The following is a 16357-nucleotide window of genomic DNA, read 5'->3' on the forward strand; positions in this document are numbered from 1 at the left end:
GAGCCGAAGGCGAGGACTGCCCAACCACACGAGTAAAAAAACCCCATCGCAAAAGCCCAGGAACAATATTTTTCTGCAGTGATTTTCAAGTTTTCGAGTTTGGGAAGTATGTAATACCAATTCCCAGACGAGAAATCGTGAGAAGCAGTACAGAAAATTACTTTTGCTACAGAAACATGTTCTTTGGAGAAGAATTTATTTTTTTAGGAGCGTATTTCTCCATCCAGACATTCCCAGGTAGTCCGAATCCATCGTCAAATATTACAATTATGTTGGATTATGGGATGATTATGCTGCATAAGATCTGGAATAAACTCCATTGACAATTATAAACATTTAGAATTATTTCAAATTATTGTACGTAAGAAAATCTCAAATGTCAAAAAAATGGAAAAATAATAAAGGGTATTCATTCAAGGTCATATGTGGCATAATCATCTCATAATTCAACATGATTGTAATATTTGGAAATTTACATAGACTATCTGAGAATGACTGGCCTCAGGAAATACGTTTCCAAAAAAATAAATTCTTCTCGCAAGAAAATGATTCCTCGGCAAAAGCATTTTTTTCTCGGTGGGACATGCTAGAGAAATTCTACAAAAAACGTTGAATTCAGTGTGAAAAACTCTGTGTGGTGACACCGCGATAAAAGTATTATCTGGCTTATGTGATTATAATGCTCGCTTTCAGCTCGGATTATGAAGTCACATTCGTCAGATAATATTTTTATCGCCTGATGACATAATGTAGTATTTTAGTCAAAAACTTGACCTTATTTTGTGGCACCGTACTATTAAACTGTTTTGTTTTTTTCGTACAGCTTCCTTATTCTATTGTGAAATATTCGTCGATTAGTTGTGTGCTGTGTCTGTTTAACACATTCTTATTTGGTGGATTATTTACATTTACCACGAAATAGATTTTTTTCACAATGGATTGATAACGTCTGAGTACTTATAGATTAATTGTCTGTTTGTTTTTCGTTTTGAATGTTGTTTACAACTCACTTGTCAAACACTTGGACAGAGGGTATGATTACGGCGATGTGTTGTCAGATATACTCTGCCTCCAGGTTGCGTGGAACGGGATCTTCAATATTTTCACTCTGGTTTTGGGCAATGCAGTAAGTAATAGTTTTTGAAGTTGAGGGAGGGGAAGAATGTCCACTTGTGGATTTGTTAAGGTTGATTGTCTCTCCTCTGCAAATAAACAAATAAACATATGGAAATTATGATAATTGTTTAGTAGTAATACCACAATCATTTGCTCCTAAATTATGAAATCTTTCCGACACTCTCATTCCATAGCAATACATGTATTAGGTTTTTGTAGATTAAAAATGTCAAGTGCGTGACACAAAAATGTTTTGAATCCCGGAAAAAATAGACGAAGGGAAATTTTCAGTGTGGGTGGGTTTTAGCACGTTTTGGGTGGGGGGGCTATTTTTTCTGATCTATTTTTTCCGCCTACCGGAAAATACAAGAAAATTACGAGTAACCTCAACACTTATTAACTTCGCGACCCGAAGGGAGGAAGATATGGTAATTACCCCGAAAATCCAATGTGGAATTTCGATGATTTGTCGACGATTCATAATCCCTGCAAGAGAAATATTCAATATAAATTCAATAAAATATTCAATAACAATTACGTAACTTTTCTGTAATTCCGGAGCGAAATGTGGTTGTAGGAAATTTTACGGAACTGTCACGGAATTTTTCCAGAGCGTGCTGTAATTTTCATCTGAATCTCTTGTGAAAAATTACGATACCGTCACTTAAATTATCTGAGTCGATTCCGCAATCGGTGAGTGAATTGTGAGTTCCGTAATTTTTACTGAACATTTCTCTCCGTGTAGAATCATCCTGATACGTTTTTCTAGACACGTTTATATGTGTATGTGTGTGATCAAAATTTTATCCAACGATATCTTTTGAACAAATTAAGCAATTCGAATAATTTTTTTTCTATTGTTATGACTCCATGTACAATAGAACTGATTAGGTTGCAAAGATAATCGCCTTAGCGATTGTATAGTTATACGCATAAAAGGATGTAGTGGAATAAGTATATGGTGAAAATGCTCCCAACCAATTTTGAATAGCCAATTTTTTTTATGTTCATCATGATAAAATATGCCTGTATGCAAATTTTCAGATTTTTATTCGCATTCCTGCGAGTTTTATGGGGGAAAAAAACGATTTTTTTTACTAATGTCATGTTTTTCAGCCATCAAAAAGTGTTCTAAAAATCTGAAAAATCAAAAACATTTCAACATTTATGTGACATTTTTTAAGTTATTCTTTTTACAATAATTTTAATTTTGAAAAATTGATTCACATTTCAAAAATTTATTCCAACATGATTAGATGAAGATGCAACTTTGAAAAAAATCATCACCTTTTATTCCATGTTTTTCTATTGAATAAGGCGAAGAAAGCTGTCATTTTTTGCTTGTGCCATACCGAAAAAAAAAGACTAATTTTGGGGTTTCTTTAACTGAAAATCCACTTATAAATCATTCGTTGGGTCTTGTTAATAAACTCTAACACTTATAACAGGTATTTTTCATATTATGCGAGTATAATCACTCAATATTTGCCCATAAATTGGATTTTTTTAGATCGTTCGCATTATTCTATCATTTCACGCAGAATGAATCTTTAATTTTCAGTTATAAATCTCTGGGGAAATTACATTTATCGATTCATATATATTAATTGATATATTTTCATTGTACACTAGGGGTTTAGTTCACGTGCTCGCTCCGCTCGCCAACCCCTATATGACTTACATCTGACCCCCATATGATTTCCACGTGACCTCCATATAGTCCGATATGACCCCCATGACCCGTAATCTGACCCTCATGTGCCTTATTTTGACCTTAATGACCCTTAGTTTCTGACCCTTATTTTGCAGTTTTCATTTCGAGTAGCAAATTTTCATCACCAGAAGTCGTTAGCATTTTCATAATATAGAGAGACTCCGCATCCCTCGGTCAAGTCGGGTGAAGCTATTGAAACAAAAAAAAAAAGTATTCTCGCCGTCGATTTTTACTAAAAACCTACAATAAGTCCATGATTTTATGTTTTTTCGAAAAGAAAACTGGAAACGCATAGAATATATGAACAAATATTAATTGAATATACTAGCATAATATGGTAAATAACTATTACAAGTATTATAATTTATTAGCGAGGCCCAACGAATCATTTATGAGTAGATTTCTAGTAAAGAAAACCCCAAAATTTGTCAATTTTATTTTTTTTCAGTATGGCTCGGGCAAAAAATCCAAGTTTTTCACGTTATTCAATAGAAAAACATTAAATAAAAGGTGGTGGTTTTTTCCACAGTTGTATCTTCATCTAATCATGGTAAAATAAATTTTTGAAAAGTGAATCTTTTTTTTTCATTGGAATTTATTCTAAAAGGACAAATAAAAAAATGTCCCATGAATGTTGATATATTTCTGATTTTTCAGAATTTTTCAAGATTTTTAGAACACTTTTTAAGAGCTAAAAAACATGACATGAGAACAAGATGGATTTTGCCATAAAACTGGCAGGAATGCAAATGAAAATCTGAAAATGTGCATCCATGGGAATTTTATCATGATAAACAACAACAAAATTGACCATTCAAAATTGGTTGGGGGCATTTTCACCATACTTATTCCGCTAGACCCTTCGGAAAAAAATGATAAAAGCGAACATTTACATTGAAATTCGATGATTTTACCCGAAATAATGATGGGATATGAATTTGGTATGAATTCGTTTATGTACCGAAGAAAAAAAATTTGTACTCAATTAGGTCTTTTGAAAATTGCATCTGACGGTTTGAGCTCAAAATTATGATTGTTTGACTCAAGTTACGTTATCTACTAATTATGTTTTATTTATGTACCAATGGAAGAATTTCCCAGATATCATTAATTTTGTGGAAATGAGACAGAAAATATTGAAAGCACAATTTGGGCGGTTTGATTGGTGAACGTTTAACAGAGACGTACCACAGAGAAAAACGTATCAGCTCGGTAAATTTCAGGTGGAAAACTTGTGAATTTTCAAAACTATAATTTGAGCCGTTTGATAGGTCGAGGTACATGTGTGAATTATGTGTTTTTTTGTACTATCAAGAAGAGTCTATTGTTCTGAGAGAATTAAGGGAAATGGTCATGACAAGAGTGGTAACGACTGATTGCTTCAAAACTATTGGATGCAAAGTATTGGGCTAATCAATGCGCCATCATTTTATGTGATTCCCAAATCAACTCCAATCATAATTATGGGCTCATCACAATAACAATCGATAACCCGTCCCAGAAGGGTCCATGACCTTGAATTAGCATCACAGAGAGGGAGGGGCGGGGTGGATTTGAATAAGGAATGATGCATAAGAAAATTATAGGTTATCCAATTAGAGTCACGGAGTAATTATGCACTCTTCAGACACAGAGCCATGGACTGATTATCCATATGCATCATCATGACTCAGAGAGTTTGAGCGGAAAATGGTTCTTCGATTTATGTGCCCCCAAATCAGGTCGACTAAAGCTCATTGAGGGATACCTGATGATACGTCATTTTTTCGCTCTGATGATTTACTAATTATGTGTCATAGATAATACAACGTGAATCGATTAGGTACCTGATTAGGTTCGATCGAAGAGAGAGGGATTCGAATGACATAGAATTACGTGTTATCCGATTCGAGTTACGGAATAATTGTGTACTCTTCAGACACATTTCAACCGATGCAACTCCCTCTCTCTTCTATTGAACCTCATTCAGGCACATTGGTCTCTCACAGTGAATTGTAATGCAGATACTTAAAAAATTGAGGTAGTTTTATTAGTGAAACATAATCAGCAAAGAATCAAAGTGAAAAATGGGCTCATGATCAGGCACCTATCAAACAGGTTTAGTCGATCATTTTTCTGGCAAGTGTCATTATTATGAGTACGTAATTATGATTCAACCTGATTTGGGGAGCACATAATTTGAAGAGTCATTTTTCGTCCAAACTCGCTGAGTGATGGTGATTCACATAGACAATCAGGCCATCGCTTACTGCTTGTAGAGTACATAATTACTCCGTGACTCGAATCGGATAACACATAATTCTATGATGATTTTTAACCTATCGAATTCCCTCTCTCTTCCATCGAACCTGATCCTGATTGATCTGACGCATCATCAGGTACACCTGAAATCAGATCTAAGTGATCCTCTTACTGGAGGGTACCTTTGTGATGAGTACATAATTATGATTCGACCTGATTTGGGGAGCACATAAATTGAAGAATCATTTTCCGCTGAAACTCTCTGAGTCGTGGTGATTCACACGGACAATCAGTCGTGACTCTGTGCCTGGAGAGTACATAATTACTCCGTGACTCGAATCGAATAATACATAATTCTACGATGCTATTCAAATCCTTCTCTCTTCCATCGAACCGAATTCAGGCACGTCGGTCTCAGGAATGATCTGTAATGTAGGTACCTAATCGATTCATGTTGTTTTATTTGTGGCATATAATCAGTAAATCATTTAAGAGAAAAAATTACGCATCTTCAGGTATACCTCAAACAGGTCTACTCCATCCTCTTACTGGAGGGTATCCTTATGATGAATACATAATTATGATTCGATCTGGTTTGGGGAGCACATTAATCGAAGAGTTATCTACCACTGAAACTCTGAGTTATGGTGATTCACATGGACATTCAGTCCATGGCTGTGTGACTGAAGAGTACGTAAGTACTTCGTGACTCGAATCAGATAACACAATTTTTTAGGCATGTTTCGTTATTTAAAACCTCCCCTCCCCTTCCTCTCTGTGACGCCAATTCATGGCCATGGACCCTTCTGGGATGGATCGTCCGATTGTCATTGTGATGAGCCCATCATTATGATTGGAGTTGATTTGGGAATCACATAAAATGATGACGCATTGATTAGCCCAATTCTTTCGATCCAATGGTTTTAAAGCAATCAGTCGTCACGACTCTTGTCATCGCCATTTCAATTCATTCTCTCAGAACAATAGACTTTTATTGATAGTACAAAAAAACCACATAATTTACACATGTACAAATGTACATCCGCCTATCAAACGGCTCAGATTATAGTTGTGAAAATTCGCCAGTTTTTCACTTGAAATTTACCGAGCCGAAATTTTTTTCTGTGGTACATAAAGAGCACATAATTGGTAGATTGACATCCACCAATTAAATCGCTCAAATTGTGCTTCCAATATTTACTGTCTCATTTCCACAAAATTAATGGTATCTACAAAAATTTTCCGTTCGTACGTAAATAACACATAATCAGTAGATAACGCAATTTGAGTCAAAGAATCATAATTTTGAGCCCAAATCGCTAGATGCAATTTTCAAAAGACCTAATTGAGTACAATTTTTTTTTTCGGTACGTAAAAAGCACATTATCAATACATTATTAACCGCCACCTGAAACCCCCCGACTTTGACCGTGTTTCGCCAACTTCACGGGGGCAAAAATGTTCTGTTCTTTCCAATCAACAGAAAAAAAAGGAAATCGGTCAGGAAGTTATGGGGTTCACCCATAATGGACAACACCGAATTTTACCAACCCCTACCGATCACACTCTAACCCGGGAGTGACTGAAGCAGGCGATTGACACTGATTAATCCTCGGTTGGTTACCCCACCTCTATAGTCTTCTTTAATCTTGCTGATATTGGCCATGTTCCCCTGACTCCATTGATATTCTCATAATTGATTGAATGTCCATAAACACGTGGGATGATGGTCATTTTCATGTTCGCCGACTTTGCTCTCTTGCTTTTCTCTTCTAATCTTCTTTGATCTTGGTAATACTAGCCATGTTCTCATGGCTCCTTCGATTTTCTTATGAATTTATTGAATATCAATCCTCTTATTTTGTTTTTTCCTTTTTAAATCTCTTAATTAAAATTTTTTTATTTCCTGTTATTTCTCCCCTTTTAAATCAGTTAATCACTGAATCTCTACACAATATTTAACACCTCGATTATCATGTACTTGCACCACTAAACAATTAATAGCCAACGATCGATGAACTTCTTATCAATAGCAAGCAGTGACAATTACGACAATTAAAGCCGTTTCCATCAATTTACGTCAATTACTAAATTTAGTTACTATCTAGTTACAAACAGAACCGGCTCGTGTTCCTTATTCCTCTGTTATATACGAAAATTTTATTATTTTATTAAACTTCAACGTTGCATCGAAAGGGAGCAAAACGTTGAGTTAGCCATCGTCCACCGGATGACGTGAGTGATAAGGATGAGCGTAAGCGCATTCTTATACTCACACCCTCTAAATCGGCTCACCCATATGCACGTGTGTTCTAGGATGCTGACCTAAGCATCGTCTACGGGCGCTTCGCGACACGGGAACACCGGATTTGCATTCAGTCACCGTTTAACTAACAACGGAAAATCATAACTTTTGGCTCCTGCGTTATTCCTTTTCACTAGCTCGAAGCCGAGCTCGTTACCCCTTGGGAGTGCAAACCGATCGGTAAACTGTGTGGAGTGATCACAAGTGATTTTCGCAGTAAAAATTAACTCATACGCGACAAATACGCCCACCTTCATAGTTGCGGGATAAAGCGTGTCATACACTTGTGTCACTGATTAGACTCAAACTTTAAATTTGTCAATCAAAGTTACTATAGTGAATAAAATCAGTTATCGAACTAAACAAAGTGACTTCTAGTAAATCTTCTCATCTTCATACCCATTTGTAAAGGACAATCTCTGGATCACGGATACCAGTGCACTTACATCCGATGGCTCGCGTTCCGTCATTCAAGCTTACGTCTAATTACCGCGAGTTCTAAATAAGGGTGAGCTCGAAATTATCATTAATAGTTCCAAAATAATATCATCGACTACTTCTCAGCAAAAATTATCGAAAATAGTAGAAGCTCTCACGCGGCGTATCAAGTCGTTTAACGTCAAAATCCTCTACAGTATTAAGGCCAATTCCTTAAGCAAAGTCCGAAGGATACCGACTTACAATAATTACAGTATCCAGTCAAGGGGTTAAAAAAAACTTATTATACTTGTCAATTGTATTGGGTCAAATAAATTAAACTAAGGAGAACCCATAGTTTTCCGTTCATTTACTCTATATATCTAAAGACCGTCATTAGTTAATCGCGACACAGCGTAACGTCACGACGCAGGGGATGTGCCTAGCACTTCAAGGTAGGTACCCATAAGAAAATTATTCTCGAACGCAAGGATTTGTAAGCCACGCAAGAAAAATTTTAATTTAATTTGCGGATATAACCGACCTCCGTCGGTTTATATCACCTCCATGCTATTCGGAAGTGGGTTCGACCAAAGAGGAAAAAAAAGATTTCTCGACTAGAAGAGGTCCCACCTTTTAATTGGAAAGGAATCACATGCTTAAACTATTTTACCTCAAAATTGTTCGATCGAATTGATCATGTGTAGATATGCTGAAGAAAGAATTCAAAACATAGATTTGGATCAGAAATTTTCGGGATTTACCGAAAATGATGGTCATTTTTTAACCCACCCCTCCTTCATGGTGAAAATCAAAAAAGAATCATTTACACATCAATTTTGGACTGTTCACCATTTTTTTAAATATTTTTTTTCAACATTTAGAAGATTTACGATCGGAATCATATGGGACATTCCATGTCAACTCAGCCACACCGGATTTTTGTCTGGGAAAAATTATTGAGTAGGTGCATTTTGAACTACTACATATAGAGAGTGATCATGCAAAATTTCATTGCTCTGCCACTTTTTGTTTCTGAGATAATCATTATGAAACTTGAAATTTTCAAAAAATCATTACTTCTGAAGAGAGCATCCGATTATGATAAATTAAAAGAAGAAAATTTTCGTTTTTTCTCGTACTTCAAGATAAAAAATACTTCAGAGCCGTCAAGAAGCTCCTAGACCGGTTTTCGAGAATTTTTCACGTTTTCATTTTTTTTTCACTCTAGGGCCGCTCAATATTCGATCGAAATATTTTTTTTGTCACTGCTGTTACGTTCAGCCCGTGTCGAAAAGTGCCTTTTCGTTTACTAGTAAACGAAAAGTCGAAACTTGTAAACGAAAAGACTCGTAAACGAAAACGAAAACGTTTACTAGTAAACGAAAAATGGCACAGTTCAGCACTCGCTGAAAGTAACATCACTAACAAAAAATATAGTTCGGATACACGTGCGACGGGGTGTTTTAACTCGTGTGATTCGCAGCCCTCGGCTTCGCCTCGGGCCGCCAACTTCACACTCGTTACCACCCCGTCGCACTTGTATCGAAATATACTATTTTTATGGTAGAGGATGTCCTTATATGATATGAAAAAAATACGCCATAATGGAAGAGCGAAGCAATGCACCTTTTTTCGAAATTTTTGGTTTTTTCACTTTTTAGGGGAGATCCATCGGTTTTTTTTAAAGAAATGAGTCTGTCAACCATTATTCTTTGTTCATATAAGATCACATAAAACTACACCATCATGTAACGGAGAAAGAGTGCGCCGAAAAAAAAAATTTTCGTCGAAATTTTTACTGGAAGGGTAGATAGTTGAATTGAACATTATTATCAACGGAAGTTTGCTAAATTATGATCAAACAAATGAGAGGAAGAAACAANGAGAGCATCCGATTATGATAAATTAAAAGAAGAAAATTTTCGTTTTTTCTCGTACTTCAAGATAAAAAATACTTCAGAGCCGTCAAGAAGCTCCTAGACCGGTTTTCGAGAATTTTTCACGTTTTCATTTTTTTTTCACTCTAGGGCCGCTCAATATTCGATCGAAATATTTTTTTTGTCACTGCTGTTACGTTCAGCCCGTGTCGAAAAGTGCCTTTTCGTTTACTAGTAAACGAAAAGTCGAAACTTGTAAACGAAAAGACTCGTAAACGAAAACGAAAACGTTTACTAGTAAACGAAAAATGGCACAGTTCAGCACTCGCTGAAAGTAACATCACTAACAAAAAATATAGTTCGGATACACGTGCGACGGGGTGTTTTAACTCGTGTGATTCGCAGCCCTCGGCTTCGCCTCGGGCCGCCAACTTCACACTCGTTACCACCCCGTCGCACTTGTATCGAAATATACTATTTTTATGGTAGAGGATGTCCTTATATGATATGAAAAAAATACGCCATAATGGAAGAGCGAAGCAATGCACCTTTTTTCGAAATTTTTGGTTTTTTCACTTTTTAGGGGAGATCCATCGGTTTTTTTTAAAGAAATGAGTCTGTCAACCATTATTCTTTGTTCATATAAGATCACATAAAACTACACCATCATGTAACGGAGAAAGAGTGCGCCGAAAAAAAAAATTTTCGTCGAAATTTTTACTGGAAGGGTAGATAGTTGAATTGAACATTATTATCAACGGAAGTTTGCTAAATTATGATCAAACAAATGAGAGGAAGAAACAAACGGAATCAATTAATCGATTTATCATCATCAGTCGGTTTCAAGGCTTTAATTCTAGAAGAAAACCTCAATTTCTAGATTGATTTTTTATCACCATATGATTCTGTGTGGATGGATTACCGAGCTCCTATCTTATTCTATTCTTGCAACGAGGTAAGGAATTTTCACGTTGATTATATAGAAATGATTTTTATTCTNGTCACTGCTGTTACGTTCAGCCCGTGTCGAAAAGTGCCTTTTCGTTTACTAGTAAACGAAAAGTCGAAACTTGTAAACGAAAAGACTCGTAAACGAAAACGAAAACGTTTACTAGTAAACGAAAAATGGCACAGTTCAGCACTCGCTGAAAGTAACATCACTAACAAAAAATATAGTTCGGATACACGTGCGACGGGGTGTTTTAACTCGTGTGATTCGCAGCCCTCGGCTTCGCCTCGGGCCGCCAACTTCACACTCGTTACCACCCCGTCGCACTTGTATCGAAATATACTATTTTTATGGTAGAGGATGTCCTTATATGATATGAAAAAAATACGCCATAATGGAAGAGCGAAGCAATGCACCTTTTTTCGAAATTTTTGGTTTTTTCACTTTTTAGGGGAGATCCATCGGTTTTTTTTAAAGAAATGAGTCTGTCAACCATTATTCTTTGTTCATATAAGATCACATAAAACTACACCATCATGTAACGGAGAAAGAGTGCGCCGAAAAAAAAAATTTTCGTCGAAATTTTTACTGGAAGGGTAGATAGTTGAATTGAACATTATTATCAACGGAAGTTTGCTAAATTATGATCAAACAAATGAGAGGAAGAAACAAACGGAATCAATTAATCGATTTATCATCATCAGTCGGTTTCAAGGCTTTAATTCTAGAAGAAAACCTCAATTTCTAGATTGATTTTTTATCACCATATGATTCTGTGTGGATGGATTACCGAGCTCCTATCTTATTCTATTCTTGCAACGAGGTAAGGAATTTTCACGTTGATTATATAGAAATGATTTTTATTCTCGGAATTGATATCTTCGGATTTCATAGAATGCCGCGGAGTGATAGATGTGCGAATCCAATGCGGGCTCCTGGTGAGAAGGGACACCTCGGTTATAATTTACGTCCGATTTCCATGACACTACATGAGAAATTTCCTTTTTTACCATTGTCTGCGAAAATCTGTGGTCAATGCCGAACGAGAGCTCCAACTTATGTCGTTCCTCCATCTGTCCCCACGGTTAAACTTAATGCTACACATCTTCAGCGTTCGGAAACTCCACCCGATATATCAATGCTCCAAGCCGAAACATGTGACCCAAGTCTGGATGTGATGAACAGTTCTCTGAGATCAGGTCGATCTTTCCATCTTGATGATTCCGGCATATCAATCGACGACGAACCAGACGATGAAGCTGAATTCGACAGTTCTTCCATGGATTATGATTCGGAAGATGCCCAAAGTGACATTGATCCATCTTCATTTAGGCAGTATCGATCTGCGAGAGAAATAGAATTAGAAGAAATGTTGGATGGTTTGAAGCAGAAATTCAAAGATCTGAAAAACTACCGTGAGCGCCTGCAAATCTTGACGGTTCATCCACAGTCGTGGAGTGCGCGGAAAATTGCTTCTGAATTTGGAACTACCACATACATGGCGTCAAGAGCGAAAAGCTTGAGAAAAATTAAAGGAGTGTTTGCTTCACCAATTGCGAAAACAGGTCATTCACTACCCAGCACAACCGTCGAGAAGGTACACAATTTTTACCTAGAGCACAGTCGCATCATGCCAGGAATGAAAGATAAAATATTCATCAAGATGAATGGAGAGAAGAAAGTAGAACAAAAGCGAATGATACTCGGAAATCTAAAAGTCCTTCATCGGAAGTACAAACATGCGAATGAAGATAAAAGCTAAGGTCGGTTTCAGTAAGTTTGTCGAGCTGAGACCTAAACAATGTGTAGTGGCAAGAGCAAATGGCACTCACGTGGTATGTGGTTTGTACGTATCATCAAAATTGCAACTTGATGCTAGAGGCAATTAATATTGCGACTCTAACTCAAGATTCCCCCTGTCCACTCAGGGATTACATAGATTGTCTACCAAAATTGATGTGTACAAATCCAACCCCTGTTATCTGGATGAATGTAACGATTGTCCTGGAGTGAAACCATTATCATGTGAACTGAAGAAACTTCTCTCTGATTCTGTGGTGGAAATGGTCGAATTTCGCGTGTGGCAAAGTACTGACAGGTGTACCTTGCAGACACAGACCCACCCGATGGATGAATTCATTGATCTTCTAATGGAATGATTGATAGTATTGAAGCCCCATCACTTCATCGCCAAAGAACAATCGGCTTTTGTCAAACAGCGAAAAGAGAATTTGGATAATGGAGAAGTGCATTGTGATTTTTCGGAAAATTACACTTTTATGGCTCAAAATGCTGCTCAATCCTTCCACTACAATAATGACCAGTGTACAGTTCGCCCCGTTGTTTACTACTATCGCGAAAACAATGAAATCCAACATCGGAGTTTAGTCGTTTTGTCGGACAGTACGACTCATGTTACTGCAGCTGTTTATTTGATACAGAAGATTTTAATACAGCATGTGAAAGACAACTGNATTGTGATTTTTCGGAAAATTACACTTTTATGGCTCAAAATGCTGCTCAATCCTTCCACTACAATAATGACCAGTGTACAGTTCGCCCCGTTGTTTACTACTATCGCGAAAACAATGAAATCCAACATCGGAGTTTAGTCGTTTTGTCGGACAGTACGACTCATGTTACTGCAGCTGTTTATTTGATACAGAAGATTTTAATACAGCATGTGAAAGACAACTGTGAAAGCGTGGAGGAAATTATCTATGTCACCGATGGAGCTGCACAACATTACAAGAATCGTTTTCAGGTCACGAATATCTTGCATCATAAGACTGATTGTGGCATACATGCGGAAGCCCATTTTCATGCAACCGCGCCCGGTAAAGGAGCTTGTGACGGAGTAGGAGCTGTCTTTAAGAGAGAAGCGAGACGTAAGAGCTTGCAAATCGTTCATGGTGAACCAATCCTCATGCCAGATGCTTTGTTTCGATGGTCAAAAGAGAATTTTGAAGGAATTGATGTTTTTTTTTCACCAAGGCAGAACACGAGAATATCAAAACTGAGTTGAGAGAGAGATTTGATAGTGCCAAAGCTAATCCAGCCATTCAAAAAAACCATTGTTTTATTGCGATTCCGGCAGAGCAATTGTTAATTAAACGATATTCGGCTTCGGCTAACGAGGAGGTTTTCCCAAAGCAAAAACAAACAACTACAAAACGAAAAACCCGCAGAAGGCAGTAATCGTGATGTAAATAATTCATCAGTGCATGTTGGAACTTGTCGTCGAAGAGAGTGGAGAATTTCTCCGTATTGTAAAAATGTAAAAATGTGAAAATATAAAATGTTGTCGTTATAGAAGAATAAAAATTGTTTTTTTCCCATACTTGTTCGTTAGTGGAAAGCACAGTGTGTTGTTGAGAAAAGATTTATAGTCGTATCAATAGTCTATTCTATCGAGCAGAACAGGAAATGTCTATTGACAAACCCCTTTTTCAGTAACAATAATGCAACTCTCCTAAACGATAGACAAACGTAAAAATTTCGAAGAAAATTTTTTTTCGGAGCATTCTTTCTCTCTTACATGATGACGTACTCTTTTGCCATCATATATGAACAAAGAATAATAGTTGACAGAGTGATTTATTTGAAAAAAACCGATGGATCTCCCCTAAAAACTGAAAAACCCAAAAATTTCGAAAAAAAATTTTTTTCCGGTGCATTGCTTCGCTCTTCCATTATGGCGTATTTTTTTCATATCATATAAGGACATCCTCTATCATAAAAAAAATATTTCGATCGAATATCGAGCGGCCCTAGAGTGAAAAAAAAAAACGAAAACGCGAAAAATTCTCGAAAAACCGGTCTAGAAGCTTCTTGACGGCTCTGAAGTATTTCCTATCTTGAAGTACGAGAAAAAATGAAAATTTTCTTTTTTTATTTATTAAAATCGGATGCTCCATTCGAAAGTAATGATTTTTTGAAAATTTCAAGTTTCGTAAGGATTATCTCAGAAACAAAAGTGGCAGGGCAATGAAATTTTGCATGATCACTGGCTATACATGGTAGTTCAAAATGCACCTACTCAATGATTTTTCCCAGACACAAAAAAATCCGGTGTAGCTGAGTTGACATGGAATGTCCCATATATGAAAATCGTTCGTTCCCATGATACTCAACCAAGAAAAATGAGTAAAGAGAGACCCACAGATGAATATGAAATTGTATTAAGATAGTTCTGCAGTTCTAAATGGGAATAGAAGGAGACGTACAAGAAATTTCATTATAGAAATATACCCATGAAGTCCCGTTAAAATTAACAGTCTAGGTTTTTGAAAAAATTATTGAAATAGGTTATTTGTACAACGTCAAATGGCACTCACTTTTTGTTGAATATGGCGCCATACGCCAGTCTTCTTATTACCAACAGTGTGGCTGAGTGTGTCGCCACGCCGCCGTTGCGCCTCTATGAGATATACTCGTACTATGCATCACTTGTGCCTCGACCGTTGTCGCATTACGTTGCTAAATAAAGCTTAATTACTTTTACGATAATAAAACGGTGTTTAATCGTTATTTCAATCCTAAATAACCCTTCAGGTTATGCGCCCAGCACGCTTCCACTGTGCGTGATTAAAATTTATCACAAATTAAAGGATTGAAAGCGATAAATCGGAAATTCCAAAAAGGACGCTATCGGGCGGTCGGGCACGTGTCCGGGTGGATCACACGTGATACAAAGCAATATCCAGAAAGAGGAAAAAACGAGGTGAGCTGGGTGAGTGACGACTGACGGGAAGAAAAATGAAAAGTACTTAGAGAAAATGTAAGAACTGAAAAAATGCATTAATTAAGTGAAGTGAATTGGTGAGAATGAAAAATAGAAGGGATCAAAATGGCAGCCGGAAATTAATTGTCCACGACGCCGACCTGAAATCGAGATTTTAGACTGAAAAGAATTAATAAAGAAATCCCATTAAATTCACAAAAAAATCATTGAAAAACAAGAAATATCTTTTGTCATAAATAAAATCATATTTAGAGAAAAACAAAAGAAGAAAGCCAAGTGACGCCGTGACAATAGTTTCTCGGCAGTAAAAGCGAGCACGGGTTTCAACAGGCTTCAACAAGTAGACGCAACGGGTGGGTTACGCGCGCAACCGGGGCGCGTCTGAGAGAGAGGGACGACTGCAGTCCCACACACATTGCTCGAGCAAGGCGAGAACAATAAGACAGAAAGAAAAACGAAAATTAGTGTGAATATATAAATTCGTGAGAAAAACAACGATTCTCTCTTTCTCGGCCGCATTCCGCGTGTGTGCGGGGTCCACCAGCGTCATGTAAAGCAATAAAATAAAATCAATAGACACTAGTGCAAAATTGAAATTTACAAATTGAGGATGCATCCAAATCAAAATATTTAATTGGTAAGAATATTGAATTTAAAAATACTTAATAGGCGAGAATAACAAATTAAATATTTGATGGATCGAACTAATGAAATTGAATTCTAAAATTATTATCTTCAGACGAAGATATTTATAAATAAATAATTACAGCTGATAAAGAACTTCTGTATGAAGTGTGGAGACTCATAATTAGACAACATCTAATCGAAGGAAACCATGAGGGAGAAGTGATCTCCCTGGCAATAATAGACGATAAAGTTTATGTTCTTCCAGGCGAAGGAACAGGATATGTAACAGGTGAGACATCAGGCATATGTGTAAATAGGCGAACATACTATATACATTAGAAACGCGCAATATTAAGACGTCAAA

General features: G+C 36.7%; 1 protein-coding gene across 5 annotated transcripts in view; it reads right to left on the reverse strand.

Moving 5' to 3' along the window:
* Positions 1 to 406: 406 nt before the first annotated feature.
* LOC107041748 overlaps positions 407 to 16357 on the reverse strand; it is a 188168-nt gene continuing 172217 nt past the window's right edge. For all 5 annotated transcript variants that reach the window (XM_015262469.1, XM_015262473.1, XM_015262470.1 and 2 more), the window contains one exon: positions 407 to 1202. In XM_015262469.1, coding sequence (XP_015117955.1) covers positions 1039 to 1202 — 164 coding nt within the window. In that variant the 3' untranslated portion in view covers positions 407 to 1038. The remainder of the gene's footprint in view (positions 1203 to 16357) is intronic.

Source organism: Diachasma alloeum, unplaced genomic scaffold (assembly GCF_001412515.2).
Source record: "Diachasma alloeum isolate Michigan unplaced genomic scaffold, Dall2.0 Dall_scaffold_00377, whole genome shotgun sequence".
NCBI lineage: Eukaryota > Metazoa > Arthropoda > Insecta > Hymenoptera > Braconidae > Diachasma > Diachasma alloeum.